We start from the raw sequence: 16,706 nt of genomic DNA on the forward strand, positions 1-16,706 counted from the left end.
TGCACAAAATAAAAATAAATACCTGCTAAGCCTCTACCACTATGCTATCAAAGTTTTGGGTGTTGTGTCAATAACACATAAATACTTAGTTGTTGGACACACCCAAAATGAAGGTGACAACGTGCATAGCACTATTGAACGGGAGAAAACACGAATACTGAAAAATGGATCCATTTTTGTGCCAACACAATGGAAATCAAGTTCCTTCGACGATCTAACTGCAAATTTACTTTTGAAAAAGGGAACAGGGCATCTCTCATTACGTGTATTCCCTTTCTGTAAGGTGGGAACAGTACCTATATGATATCTTTGTAACAGACACAAAATGTACAACTTACGGACACTAAGCTCAACAAGTCCTTCTTTATATAGTTCAACAGAAGGGTGTCTAAATGGCAGTTAAAGCGCGACTTTAATTAAACATCGTTGTGCTTGTTCAACCGGAAGGAGGTGTGATTTCGCCATACCTCCCCACGTGCAAATACAGTAACGTAGGACGCTTTCACATAAGGCTTTATATGTTAGTATATGGATGTCCTTGTTAGCTACCGAGTTAGGCACCTGTTACACGTAAAGTATTTACTGTGATCCGTCAGTTCAGTACTTCAGTATTTATTGATAGACGTACGTAAACACACCAGACGAACACACGTACAATATTTATTATGTCAGTATTTAGTGCAGTTTCTTGCTGAATACACGTAAAATGGACACAGAGCTAAAAATTAAAGCTTGTCTGGCTATTATTTTAGCAATTGGTTTAAAAAAAAAGTTAAGAGAACGAAATGGTCAAAAAACTGGTACCTACAAAGAGAGAGGTACACCCATTTGAATTTAATGGCCGAAATTAAACTACATGGCGAAATGGATGATTACGAGAATTATTTTCGAATGCCCGATTTCTGCTTTGAAGAACTTCTAACAATGGTAACACCATTTTTAAAAAAGCAAGATACAGTGATTAGAAAAGCTACTACCGCAAGAGAAAAATTTGCTTTAACTATGTATTATTTATCAACAGGAAGAGACTTTAAAAATGTAAGGTTTGCGGCTATAATGTCGCTCGCCTCAATAAGCCAGGCAGTCATGGATGTTTGCGAAGCATTGATATATGTTCTTCGAGCCTATATAAAATCTTATTGAAAGCAACGACATTTATTTAGAAACTGAAACTTACATAAAACTTACATAAATCTTATCAATGAATTTTAAAAAATAGCGTTAGGTGTTCAAGTTCTATAAGACCTGAAAAGTGAACGTATTGTAGTCTTCTGTGTCTTGGCCGAGGATAGGTTGGAGGGTGTTTGTTGCTGCTGGGTAGGCTGGGTAATCTGGGTATCGATATTTTGTGTTACATTTTGTTCATATTGAGGTTGTGTTACATTATGTAGCGTATCATGTTGAGTTCTAGAAATGATCGATCTATTACCGATTCATCCGCAAAACTCATCCGAATTATTTTAGTTCCCGATTCATCCGAAAAAATATTCCCGATTCATCCGAAATCCAAATTATAATTATATAATTACCAATTCATCCGAAAAAATATTCCCTTTTCATCCGGCATGAAAATATCCTTAAATAAGACAAGAAAAAGTATAGATAGCAGAAAAAATATTTTAAAATATATTAACTCATATTTTTAATATACTGTATTAGGTATTACAAATTATATGTATGTATAAATACAAGTACTCACTTTTTTACAATATTTTTTCACTTTTTAACTGACTTCCCAAAAAGGAGGAGGGTCTCAACTGCCGAGTTGTGTTTTTTTGTGTGTTTGTACATCGATAGCGCCCAAACGCGTTGACCGATTGATGTGATTCTTTTTACATTCGACCCGAAATATATTCCGAGTGGGCCCATTTCAAGAATATTTGAAATCGATCCAGTAGTTTCCAGGCGGAGACAATCGGTCGATTTCTCGAACTTGCGAGACGATGTACACTAACTTCTACTGCACGTATCGTGTTGTACTTTGCATACGAATGTAGATAGAGACTAACCGACTTTTAAAAGAAGAAGAAGTACCTACATACGTAACGAATTCTCGCTTGAAATTTCGTGTTGTACCCTTCTTACAACACTAAAAAGTGAATTGAATATACCTGTCCGACTTCTAAGTACGTGTTAGAAGTCGGGAAGGTTTATTATTTTTACCTTTTGGAAGTCGGTTTTTTTTAAATTTATTTTTATAAGATAAACTGTACGAATCTATTCCTACATTATCTAAAATGCCCAAAAAAAAACTAAAAAGAAAAACATTACCTACTTACTACAAAAATAATATCTTCTAATATTCAAAATCTTTTATTTGTCGTCGGTCAGGTGACACGACCAACCTGTAAAAAAAATATATATATATATATATATATATATATATATATATATATATATATATAGGTAGATACCATATTTTTATAATACCTTTTCCCTTCTTCCATTATATATTAACAAAAAAATGTTAATAAGTGTGCCTAACCAATTGTTCTTATTACGAGAATTTTGCAGTCGGCAACCGAACAAAAGGGCTACAGAGCGTCAGGTAGGTATTTAAAAATACGAGCTCTATATTGCATAAAAGGGGTTTTATGATGGGATAGATAACACTGGTGAGAGTTTTCGGAATGGATTAGTATTTGTTAAAATATTGTTATTTAAATGTAACTTGACATTCTATTATTTTGTACCATGTCAACCGCTAATTCTAGCATTTCATCTGAATAATTTCTGTATTGTCTCGAAGCTAATTTCGTTCTCTTTTTTCTTGTATTTTTTGTCTTAGCACTATACATCCTGAAATAAAAAAGAAAAAAATATTGAGCTCAAGGAACTCAGATTTAATTTAACATTGAGGTGACAGCCCTAACGGTAATATTTTTGTGGGCAATGTCGTAACGACTGCTTTAGAAAAACAAATTTGACATTGCCCACCAACATTACGTAGAATGTAAAAGAGATTTCGCACTGGATATTCGGTCTTTCTTGTGTATTTATTACAAATTCACAATGATACAAAAAATTACTTACCTGCTATAACTGTTTATGCTGCTGTTTTACGGAACCTTTTACATTTTTTTAATGCAATCGACCAGGAAGTTGTTTGTTTTAGTACCTTTTTAACGGCATCTCTCCAGTCATAAACGATACAGTCGTCTCCGAACTTAACAACACTTGAAGTTTCATACTGTACACAATATCTCAACATGATACGCTACATAATATAACACAGCCTCAATATGAACAAAATGTAACACAAAATAACGATGATCCGCAGTAACAACCTATCCTCGGCCAATACACAGAAGACGAGTCATCTAAGTTGGTAAATATGCCATCACAAATTGTAAGCGGCGTTCCCGCACAGTTGATCATTTGATCTATTCCCGATTCATCCGGATAAATTTGATTAAATATTGAAATACCTATGATATTTTCCCCATTCATCCGAAGAGTAAATGGTATGTCCGATTCATCCGAGAGTTTTAAAGATAGTTATTAATAAAAAAAGTGATGGAGGGTTGACAAATAAAACAAATATTTTAATTATGTAAATATATATTATTTCTTTGTAAAACTTTAAATAGTAAGATGTAACATATAATATAACACCAGTAATACAGTACCATAAAAATCAACTTTAGGACTTATCTATTATTCTTCCTGTATAGGTTTGATACATATAAATCTGGATATACAACTATTTGTTAATTCTTTTTTAAGCTGTAAACAGTAACAAATACAATATTTAAATTACTACATTAGTAATAAAGTGTTACAAAATCAACTTTAATGCCTATTGCCCTTTTTGTAAGTATAGGTTTGATACATACAGATTTGGATAATAATATTTTTTAACTAATACACTCAAAAATCAACTTTAGGACTTATCTATTATTCTTCCTGCATAGGTTTGATACATATAAATCTGGATATACAACTATTTGTTAATTCTTTTTTAAGCTGTAAACAGTAACAAATACAATATTTAAATTACTACATTAGTAATAAAGTGTTACAAAATCAACTTTAATGCCTATTACCCTTTTTGTATAGGTTTGATACATACAGATTTGGATAATAATATTTTTTAAGTAATACACACAAAAATCAACTTTAGGACTTATCTATTATTCTTCCTGTATAGGTTTGATACATATAAATCGAAAGCCTATGATGTATAAATTTCAGACTTTAATATTAATAACTACGTTAAGTTGCAAATTTTTTCTAAGCAATGACCCAAGGTAATTTCACAGTTTTGATGCTGCGTAATTATATGAGCGAGACGTTTATCAAAATCTATGACATTTTTGTTTCTATATGAAATTGGAATACCCTGTTCAAATTGTTTTATTTTGAGATCAAATTCTTTTATATTTTTCAATAGGAGATCTAAAAATTTAATAAATGACGGTTTTGCATTCGATATTCCTTTATTTAACTTTGAATGCCACCCTTCTAAATGATTTGTGGTCCTGAATCTTTCACCGTAGAATGACCATTTTCCGAAAAAACTAGATTCAATCCAGGCGTTCACAAAGTAGTCATTAAAAGCTAATATTTGCCCGTTATTGGAACAATCTTCCATTATATATAAATAACCATCACTGATTAAGTGTTGTGGCAGAAGTGATAAAGCGCCACAGATTGCAACGTGAGCTTTATGTACGGGATTTTTATTTAATTTTAATTCTTTTGCTTTTTTTCTTAGAGCACTTTTAAAATGAAAATAACAACCTACAATTTTACAATTAGGCATTATTTTTTGCATTGCGTTCATAGCTGCTGCCTCGTAATCAGATTGAAATTTTTTTGGATTCCAATCCGGCACTTGCGACTTTATTATTTGAAAAAGGATTTCATAAGTAGCCTGTTTCTTATTTAATAATAACGCGTATACCAGCGGGACAACGTTAGATGTTTCTTCGGAACTACCCAAATCTCCATGGATTGTGTAAAGTTGGTAGAAGGGCTTAGGACATATTTTAAACGTACCATCTGCAAAAATATGTTCAACTGTTGCTAGTAAGTGCTTCGCATTATGTGTTCCAAATACTATGATTCTGTTCCTTTGGTCTGTATAGTCAGCCAGCAATATTTTGTCTTTATATGCATCTGGGATTTCAACGGCAGAAGCAGTTTGAAATGTGGTTCTTTTCACTCCCAGTGCTTTATTTCTGGAATGGTATAAACTGTTCTTTATTGATGTAAACTTCGGTATTGTTGCTACTAGGTCGAGGCCAAAATCAGCGAGCGAAGACATCTCATTGTTGAATAACGTTGGTATTGGGTCTGATTTCGTTGCAGCTAATTTTCGGCATTGGTTCAGTTGTTTCTTTATTATGTTGGCAGCAAAATTTGGTTGGCATGTATGAGGATCATCACTCACAACTAGATTGTTTTTTGTGACTACACGTCCACGACATTTCCGAGTTTGCCACTTCACACAACACCAAACAGTTGTACCGTTTTTGTTTTCGCGTTTTTTGTTATGCTGATAGCCACCACGCAATAAAAGAAGTCCTCCTCGTTCTGATTGCTCAAAAACTAATTGAGTCTGACTGGAACTACTAGGTTCACAAGTAGAATCCATGATAAACTAATCCAAATCGTAGGCAAAACAACAAATCCGATCACGAGCAAGGGTCAAATGTTCAGAAAGTGATTACAGTAAGTGATAGTAGAGATGTTTCCTGATCGCGAGCGAAAAGTCAACTAAATTTTCATTTATGCAAAATATGTGACATAATTTTTAAAAAGAAGGGTGGTTTTGCGTTATGATGCCGACAAAAGCAAAGTTAAAAACTTTTTACATTGTCTTTTTAAAATTAACAATTACATTTAAATAACAATATTTTAACAAATACTAATCCATTCCGAAAACTCTCACCAGTGTTATCTATCCCATCATAAAACCCCTTTTATGCAATATAGAGCTCGTATTTTTAAATACCTACCTGACGCTCTGTAGCCCTTTTGTTCGGTTGCCGACTGCAAAATTCTCGTAATAAGAACAATTGGTTAGGCACACTTATTAACATTTTTTTGTTAATATATAATGGAAGAAGGGAAAAGGTATTATAAAAATATGGTATCTACCTATATATATATATATATATATATATATATATATATATATATATATAGGTAGATACCATATTTTTACCATATTTTATTATATAGTATGTGGAGATTTTAATATTGATTTACTTTCACACACACAAACGGCAACACGAATAGTTAATTTATTTCAATCATTTAATTTACACAAACTTTTTGATGAACCCACACGAATTACACCTAGTTCTGCAACTTGTATTGATAATGTTTACTGTGATTGCAACTGTTTAGAAAAAAGTATTCTCAATACACTCACTCCGGATCACTGTGGCCAGAAAGTAGTTTTTGAATGGGATTACATACCTACATTTAAAAGAATTAATGTTAGGCCTATAACTAAAAAAGGCATTCATAAATTTAGAGATAATATTAATAACAAATTGCCTGGCCTGAATGATCAATCCTTCCATAATAATCCTTGTGAAATGTTTACAAATCTTTTTAATTTAATTCATAATGAGTTTGAAAAAATCTTTAAAGTTAAATCATTAAGTATTACCAAGGATTTACCGTTTAGCCAATGGGCAACACCTAGTATACACAGATTCAGGAACGTTTTATATGAGTTATATGGCATGAAGCAATATAACAAAGACTTGTCATTTCTTAGTTATGTTAGAAATTATTCAAAAACTTTTAAAAAAGTTTGTTTCACTGCCAAGTGCTTGTATGTCAGAGATAAAATACGCAACTCTGATAACAAAGTTAAAACGGTTTGGGCAATTATTAATGGTGAAATGGGTAAAAACCAATCAAATAGTACCATAAAACTTGTGAATGCTGGTAGGGTCATTGACAAAAGTGCTGATGTTGCGCTTGCTTTTGAAGATTTTTTTTGTAGTGAGATTTAAGAGAACAAAATGGTCAAAAAACTGGTACCTACAAAGAGAGAGGTACACCCATTTGAATTTAATGGCGGAAATTAAACTACATGGCGAAATGGATGATTACGAGAATTATTTTCGAATGCCCGATTTCTGCTTTGAAGAACTTCTAACAATGGTAACACCATTTTTAAAAAAGCAACATACAGTGATTAGAAAAGCTACTACCGCAAGAGAAAAATTTGCTTTAACTATGCATTATTTATCAACAGGAAGAGACTTTAAAAATGTAAGGTTTGCGGCTATAATGTCGCTCGCCTCAATAAGCCAGGCAGTCATGGATGTTTGCGAAGCATTGATATATGTTCTTCGAGCCTATATAAAATCTTATTGAAAGCAACGACATTTATTTAGAAACTGAAACTTACATAAAACTTACATAAATCTTATCAATGAATTTTAAAAAATAGCGTTAGGTGTTCAAGTTCTATAAGACCTGAAAAGTGAACGTATTGTCGTCTTCTGTGTCTTGGCCGAGGATAGGTTGGAGGGTGTTTGTTGCTGCTGGGTAGGCTGGGTAATCTGGGTATCGATATTTTGTGTTATTTATTTTGTGTTACATTTTGTTCATATTGAGGTTGTGTTACATTATGTAGCGTATCATGTTGAGATCTAGTAATGATCAACTGTGCGGGAACGCCACTTGATGGCATATTTACCAAATTAGATGACTCATCTTCTGTGTATTGGACGAGGACAGGTTGTTGCTGCTGCTTATCAATATCTTGTATTACATTTTGTAGTGTAACAGTATGAAACTTCAAGTGTTGTTAAGTTCGGAGACGACTGTATCGTTTATGACTGGAGAGATGCCGATAAAAAGGTACTAAAACAAACAACTTCCTGGTCGATTGCATTAAAAAATGTAAAAGGTTTATATTAAGACGTTCAAAACAAAAAGATAATGTTCTAATACGTGGAGAGCTAAATTATAAAACAGACCTGGGTAAATTTGAAACTATATGTCAAGGTGGAAAAAATATCTCCATGATAAACCCAAAACCTTTGTCCAATATCGTACCTGTTAATAAAAACAAATTATAAGACGTGAAGAAACTTCTAAGCAAACATTTTGGATCGGACTGGTCAGCTTCACCACACCTGGAATTTTACAATAAAGTTTTCGAAAGTCAGGAGACACTAGTCGCGCCAACGGATGAAGAACATTGTTTCTGCTCAGAACGAAGGTCGGTGTGCTTTCATTTGCGGTAAAGTAACACAAACTTATAAAGCTAGAAGCCTAGAACTTATACTTCTTCTAATTCAAAGAGAATATATTCACGAAAATACATGCTTTGTGATACAGAAATATGTAAGAAAACGTTTTTGAAAACCTTTGGCATTTGTCAAAGTAGAATCGATGTAGCGATGCAGAAAAAAAAAGATCGTTAAATTTTAAAGATAATAGGGGAACTGCTAGTGGTGACAAAAATAAAATCAGTGAAGATAATATTAAAAGAATAGTTGACCATATTGATTTGTTTCCCAAATATGTTAGCCATTATTGTAGAGGCAAGACTGATAGTCGTTATTTGAATACTGAACTCAACCAATTAAAAATGTATGATTTATTTAAAGCTTAGTATCCGACAAATGAAGACTTACCGAGTCTTGCAACATATAAGAAAATATTTTATGAAAATTTTAATCTCAGATTTAAAGCCCCAAAAAGTTGACACGTGTAAAACTTGTGATACTTTTGCAGCTAAAATAAAATCTTAACAAGCGTACATGCTGAAGAAGCTAAGAAGCAACGATATTTGCATATTAATAAAGCTTCAGAGCTTAGAAATAGAATGAAAGCCGATCTGAGTTTGGCTTTAGAAAGAGATACTGTAGAAACACTTTTGACATGCAAAAAACCCATCCACTTCCAAAAATACCAACTAATATAGCTTATTTTAAACGGCAGCTAAATTTGTATAATTTGGGGATTTATGTAGGAAGCAGAAAACGCTCAATTTTTAACTTATGGCTTGAACATGAGGGTGGAAAGGGTACGCAAGAAGTTGGATCCTGCTTGCGAAAGTACATTTTAAATAACATAAAATCCCCAGTAACGGAACTCATTTTATGCGCTGATTCTTGTGGGGGGCAAAATCGTAGCATAAAGTTAGTAGGTACAACCTTTACAACCGTTATCACAAAATGACCTTTTAAAAATCCAAGATATAAAATTAATAGTGAAGTTTCCCAACTCCGATGTGAAATTCAATATACATATTTAAAAAAAACTGATGAATTAAAAATGGATAATATTTACCAACGAAAACAAGTCAAAACTATAAGTACAGAATTAAATATATTAAAATGCTTTCAAAAATTGACTCCTCTGCAAAACAAAGCACCAAAATATCCAAAGAATAGGCGAAATTCATCCCCATGTTGCAATGAACTTTCTCCATTTTCTACTCAATCATTACAAAGTTCGCCCGTTACTTATAAACATGCCCATTTCAAGGATACAATTAAAATGGAATATCTTGAACGAAAAATTACGCAACTGCAATGCAGTTTGGATATGGCATGTAAAGAAATACATACTTTCAATTACTGAACGTTTGCACAATTTCAAAGTGGATGTTTCCCGAATGCCGAACAATTCAACGTTTGTCTGTAGTCCAGCACCACGTGTATCTGGGAGAAAAATATTAATTTATGGAACCCAGCAGTGTTCAGGTTTCGCCGCAGTATTAGATTCATCTAGATACAATTCCTTGTACAAAAAATATCAAGTGTATGCTGAAATAAAACCAAATGCTCGCAGCGATGGGTTTATTAAAAAATGTCTTAGTGTAAACATTTGGTTATCAAAAGTATGAAGGTGATGAAAAAGAAGTCGATAAAAGTTAATTTAATTAAAAATACCCATTACCACTTTTCAATAGGCAAGCAATTATAGGCATATTTGTTTATAAAAAAATATTTATTTAAAAAGACGTTATCTGGTTATCAGATCGGTGCAGGACAATCTCCCACGGGCTCTTAGACCATTAGACCCTTTGAGGTGTTGGAGAGACTTATTCAACCAGTTTCACAATCTCATCGCAACATAACTTTTGATAACTGGTTCACGGGATATGAGCTAATGCTGCATCTACTACATGAGCATCTCCTTACGTCGGTTGGAACGTGGTTGGAACCGTAAAGAAGAACAAGCGACAGATTCCTGAAATTTTTATTCGAACTAGCAGAGAACCAAATAGTTCACTTTTTGGATTTCAAAAGGATATAACACTTGTTTCTTGCGCCAAAGAACAACAATGGTGGTTATTGTTATGTCAACTATGAATCATGATAATGCAATAGATGATTCTACATGCGAGAAACAAAAACCCGAAATGATAACATTTTATAACTCGACGAAAGCTGGCGTTGACGTGGTTGATGAATTGAGTGCCAGTTACAATGTTAGTGGCCTATGCCTTTATTCTAAAGGTGGCCTATGACTTTATTCTATGGTGTATTGAACATGGCGGCTATCAATGCTTGCATTATATATCGAGAAATCAATAATGTTTCCACTTTCCATCAAGAGAACAGAATTCATTCGTAACTTGGGCTTATCAATGATTTCCGAACACCTACATGAAAGAAAATCAAAAAATTCCAAGTTACATCCGCCAGAGAATCGAAAAATAGCTTGGTGAGTCCTCATCTAGACCTGCGAATGCACCCGGACGATATGTCAGATGTCAGGTTTGTCCTTACAAGAAAGACAGAAAAACCAAAACCTCCTGCAAAACTTGTAACCCTTATGTCTGGAGCATGCAATTCATGTGCGAAAATTGGGTTGATTTTTTTAAGAAGAAATTCTCATTATTTTTTAATTTTAAGTTGATTACATTCCAAAGAATAAAGATTTTTTGTTAAATTCATCTAATTTGTAACTTCATAAAAAAATTGTTGTGATCTCATCATTATATGAAAGTAGAATAAATAATAAATAATTAATGTAGAACTCTGAACTTGTTTTATTTCTTTTTACACTACCAAAACATAATTTTACACAATATAATCAACAAAGTAAAGAAAATAATACTAAATAGGTACTAAATTATGCTAGATTTTCTTAAGGGTATGTCATACCCTGCCTCATGCTTGATGTAACTTTATTACACCTCATGCTCGCCGGGTTAATAGAAAAAGAGAAAATTTAGTACAGATGTACAGACTCAGTCTAGATCACCTAGAGTTATTTTTTTGTAATATACGGGCCCACGGCGGATGCGACAATAACCATACAAATCAAAGCAATTTCAAGCTTTTTATAAAAAATTGCTGTGTCACGTAGTAATTAAAAATAACACTGGAAATTGCATAGAATTAGAAAAGATTTCAATACTTAACTGTTCTTCAGCTGTTAAAGTAATCAATAGTACTACATCACGCGGTACCCTTACTGATGAGTCTGAGGACATCGAAGATAACGATCTGTGTGCTAAGTGTGAGTTTTTGCTCGCACTCGATCGCGATAAAGTTAACTTGGTTTTCTATGAAATTGAACCAGCGCCGCCTAGCTTCCCCATACGTCCGCTAGGGGCGCTGTTCGATTTCCCATACTAATTCGGCTGTGACGCAGACGCGATAGTATCGTTTCGTACTCGATCAAACTCACACACTCACAATATGAGTAGTTTAAAAGATTTTAATCATTTTTGTTCCACGATGCCGAAAATGACAGAGTTTATCGAGCAAATTATAACATACATTGCTTGCATGTCCATCCAAAGATCCAAATATGTAAAGTGGCCAAATTAGAAATCAGAGAAACAATAAGCAATTCCAAAAAAAAATTGTGTCAATCATCAGTGACCTAGACCCAAATAACAAATAAGGTGTAGCGTAGTTTCAATATCACTAACATATTCAGTTCTATTGCCATACACCAATTTGACCAATCGCCCACAGAAAATCATTTAGGGCCGATTTTTCAATGCTTGGATAAAACTTATCCGTCTAGTAAAGTATTACACGATAATATTAACCCTTAAATGCATATTGTTGTGTATTGTATTATATTATAAAAACGAAACGGAAAGTTTTATACGATTCAGAGCCCTTTAAATTTTTATTACGCATAATTTTAGACTTATAAGTAATTTAGAAGAATAGTAGTTTCTGAACGAAAAAGTAAAGCATTGTGATTGGTCCGCCATTTCGTAATGCGTTCATATGTCATTGTTCGCTGACAGTTACAAATTTTAACAACAAGTGAATTTGAAAGTTTTCATCGCGCATTATTGAATAAATTTTGAAGCTAATCCAGATAAAAAAAATATTTTATTATAGGTAAGTACTTTGATTGCATGGATTGGTAACATAATATTTTTCATTCGAATTTCGCATTATAAATAAAAAAATTGTTTTTTTTTGCTTGTATCAAAAATGAGACATCATGCATTTGGGACTTTGATTTGGTTACATTTTTGCTTGGTTGCGGGTTTGAGCTTTTTATGCATTTTGTTGTAGAATGGAACGTAAACGAATTACCGATAGAGATATTGAAGATTATTTAAGCCAGTTAGAAGATGGTTACTTATCCGAGGATGGTAATGAAGAAGATGAAAACGATTTTGAACAAATTCTAACTACTGCAGAGCTGCGAGCCGTACTGGAAGACAATGAACAATCTGAACCTGTAGCCGATGTGCAAGACCCCTCTTTGATAGAAGACCCTCCTTTGATAGAAGATCCTGCATTGATTGATGACCCTGTGCCAGGTATAAGCAATAATACTACTAGTAGTAGCCAACCAATTCGTGATAATATTGATGTGCAAAGGCTTATATGGAAAAAGCAGTCACTTATATTCCAAGAAGATAACATACGATTTCAAGGTTGTAATGATTTTCCTGCATCAATAATGACACTCGAAACGCCTTTTCAATTTTTCTCCTATTATTTTACTCCGGATTTCATCGGCAATATCTCTGAAGAATCGAACAGATACTCCGTTCAAAAGCAACCAGATCGTCCTGATTGTGTGTCTGACGTTGAGATACGTAAATATATGGGGATATTGATCTTCATGTCTGTATACCATTACCCAAACGTTCGTTCCTATTGGCATACTAAATTTGGCTTTCGGCCCATATCTGAAGCTATGCCTGTAAACAGGTTTGAAAAAATAAGGCGCATCATTCATTTTAATAACAACGATATGCACAAACCTATAAACGATCCCAATCACGATAAACTTCATAAGTTGCGTCCAGTTATTGATCATCTAAACGAAAAATTTTCTAGCATACCGTTGGATCAACGCCTATCCATCGATGAGCAAATGTGCGCTACAAAAATCCGACATTTTATGAAACAATATTTACCTTTGAAACCACATAAATGGGGTTTCAAATTGTTCATGCTTTGTTCATTGATGGGCTATGCCTATAAATTCATTATATACTCAGGAAAGGACAATGAGCCTATGTTAGAAAATGAAACAGATGTAGGAACTGTTGGCAATGTCGTTATAAAACTTTCGCGAGCCATTCCAAGAAGAATGAATCACATTGTCTACTTTGACAATTTCTACACCTCTTTGCCACTCATGTACTATTTGGCAAAACAAGGCATATGGTGTTTGGGAACCGTGCAAAGAAACCGTCTCGGCAAATCTTGTAAATTGCCTACAAAGCAACAAGTGATGGCAAAGTCTGTGGAGAGGGGATCTTATGAAGAATATGTGACCAGCTACAATGGAATTGAAATGTCTTCAGTAAGTTGGAAAGACAATAGACAAGTGACGTTGCTGTCTACTTATGTGGGAGCTGAGCCTGTATCCACCATTGAACGCTATGATAAGGTTGAGAAGAGGAAGAAATTTATACAGTGTCCAAAAGTTGTGAAAGAATATAACGCCCATATGGGCGGTGTGGATTTAATGGACTCGTACTTGGGCAGGTACAGAATCCGCATGAAAAGTAGGAAGTGGTATATTAGGCTATTCCATCACCTTCTTGACTTGACAGTTATAAATTCGTGGGTCTTATATAAACAGGTATGCTATAAAAAAAACATAGCTGCGAAAAATATATTGAATTTAGCAGAATTTAGAACAGAACTTGCAGATGTTCTATGTAAATATAAAACCCACACCCAACCTGCACGAGGTCGACCAAGTAGTAGCAGTACTATAGAGGAACCATCTCCTAAACGGAGGAATACCCTTCAGGTAATGCCATCGGCAGATATTATACACGATGGTACTGATCACAAACAAATATGCATGGATAATCGCATGCGGTGTATGATGCCAGGGTGTAAGCTTCTAAGTAGCATCAAATGTGAAAAATGCAAAGTTTTTCTGTGTTCGAAAAAAAATTCTGATTGTTTTAATAAGTTCCACATTTAATTATAATAAATAATTCATTACTCCTGAAAATAGAAAATTTTCATTATTCCTGAAAATAGAAAACCCCATAACAAAAACCCGAAATCTAAGGGTCGCGAATACTTGATTAGGTATTAAATGCATGTTGTATCAAAAATGATACCATACGATTTTTGATAAATATATACAGGGTTACTTGTAAAACACCAGCAACCTCGCAGGACAAGATAGCTAACATCATAAGTAACAACATTTGTTCTACGACTTTTGGCATAACGCAATAAATTATTTTTAAATGATTTTTTAAACTTTTATTGTACTCTCCTTACATTTGTAAGTCTATGTTCTATTCATTATCGGATGGACGACGCAACGCCCCGTTCCCCCTCTCGTTCGCTTTTTGTTTACGTAATTTTTGGGAGGCGTAGAGTTTATAATATTCAGACGGAAAATTAAATGAATATTTATTTTTGTATGAAAATAAAATCTAACAAATTATCAAAAGTCGTAGAACAAATGTTGTTACTTATGATGTTAGCTATCTTGTCCTGCGAGGTTGCCGGTGTTTTACAAGTAACCAAATCAGCCCTTAGGGCCGATTTTTCAATGCCCAGATAAACAGTTAGATAGACTTTATTCTTCAGTTAACAAAATATTCAATTTTTCAATAGACGAATAGGACTTATTGGTTAGGGAGCCAGGTGCAAATTGGGTTCATTATTTCCTCTCAAGAGATAATTCGTCAGAAGCATCAGAGTATAGTATTATAAAGCCTCGTGAACGTCAGCTGGCGCTCGGTTGGGGGGGTGAGCGGTTGTAGCCTCCCACGCACGTAGGAAAAAAAATACATTCATTCATTCATTTCCCTACAGCTAAAAATTTGTCAAATTGGAGCTAACCCAATATCTCAACGGAAAAAAATAATCAGCTGGTTACAACATGGTGTATTATACGTCAGCTGGTGTCTCGAACATGAAAGTTAAATTTAAAGAAAAATTTATTTTCCGTGATTTCCTCTCAAACAAAAATTTACCTGATGATAGCTTATATGTAACTGTGGATAAATATATAGGTCAGCTGGCTGTATCTTGGTGGAAAAACCGTCAGCTGATACGGGAGGCTACAACCGCTCTTCCCCCCAACCGAGCTCCAGCTGACGTTCACGAGGCTTCATAATACTATACTTTGATGCATTTTACTAATTACCGCTTGAGAGGAACTTGGTCATAAAATCTGTTCCTGGCTCCCGTACTATATCTATCGAATAACTACGTTATTTGAGGAATAAATCTATTTGCCGCTCCAACGGCCAGATAGCGCGCTATTCGACGGTTAGGCGTTTGAGTTGACAGCTGACCCGTCAAATTTGGGATATTTTCGTATGTCATAACATAGAGCGTAGAATTATTAACAATTAAACCTCTTTCTATATAATTATTATCAATTAAAATCATATTGAAATTGATGTTTTTGATAGTACTGATGACCATGCCATTGAAAATTTGCCGAACGCTGCCTTTAAGTATGTCGTTTCCATCGTAAAATATATAAATTAAAACACAAATTTAACCAAACTCTTTACTCGAATCAAAACAACAATCAACAATCATAGAAGACAAGAGCAATACAAGACAAACTTAAAATGCACTCCTGATGTGAGTCATAATGACGGTTGTTGACAAATTGCAAGTGTTGACTCTATCCCGCTCTAACCTGACTAATTTAATATGTTTGTTTCGCCACTCCGAGAGCAGAGCTGCCAATATGGAAATATTTGGTCAGATAGTTATTCATCAAATAAATCACGATTGAAAAATAGATGAGTTAGATAAATAATTGAATAAATCTATTCGAGGGGTAGTTATTAGACTATTTATCTCGGGATTGAAACATCGGCCCTTAGTCAACTTAATGAATGGATACGCGTTTTTAGTTTTTGTTGCATTTAAGTTATAAAAACAACACTTTAGTACAAAAATAGCGAATCAATAAGGGCAGCAGCGAAAACCTAATAGTTGAACAACGAAAAAAATGCATTCAGACTGAAATATGAACGAGGATGGGGTTGTTAGTGGATGAGATGAATCCTAATGCCGGAACCACGAATGATAGAAATTCGGCCCGACCGTACTTTCAGACAGATTCCGAGGCATATTTACTGATATTTTGGGTCTGGAAGCATGGTTGTTCGAGGGATTGCATAATACTATCCTTGTCACCATATCCTGCGAGCTTCCCATAGAATCTATTGATCTGTTTACCCGCTAAACTGATGTATATCCTAGCAGCAAACACAACCAATATGACAAGTATTTAAAGTGATAGAAAAGATACCATCCATATTACTAAAAATATTTGTA

General features: G+C 34.0%; 1 protein-coding gene across 1 annotated transcript; it reads right to left on the bottom strand.

Annotated features, from left to right (window-relative positions):
* Positions 1–3,524: 3,524 nt before the first annotated feature.
* On the bottom strand, positions 3,525–5,638 carry LOC149897060 (uncharacterized). Its single transcript, XM_090116874.1, has one exon. It carries the CDS (start codon positions 5,597–5,599, stop codon positions 4,211–4,213), a length of 1,389 nt encoding a protein of 462 aa, XP_089973000.1. The 5' UTR covers positions 5,600–5,638; the 3' UTR covers positions 3,525–4,210.
* Between the last annotated feature and the right edge of the window lie 11,068 nt (positions 5,639–16,706).

This window comes from Colias eurytheme, chromosome 26 (assembly GCF_061535395.1).
Source record: "Colias eurytheme isolate Ceu_HAF_F1 chromosome 26, ilColEury1 Martin Lab GWU primary, whole genome shotgun sequence".
NCBI lineage: Eukaryota > Metazoa > Arthropoda > Insecta > Lepidoptera > Pieridae > Colias > Colias eurytheme.

Bases quoted from the DNA above. Each gene is read 5' to 3' on its own strand.
- LOC149897060 (XM_090116874.1), bottom strand. From the start codon at position 5,599: ATGGATTCTACTTGTGAACCTAGTAGTTCCAGTCAGACTCAATTAGTT.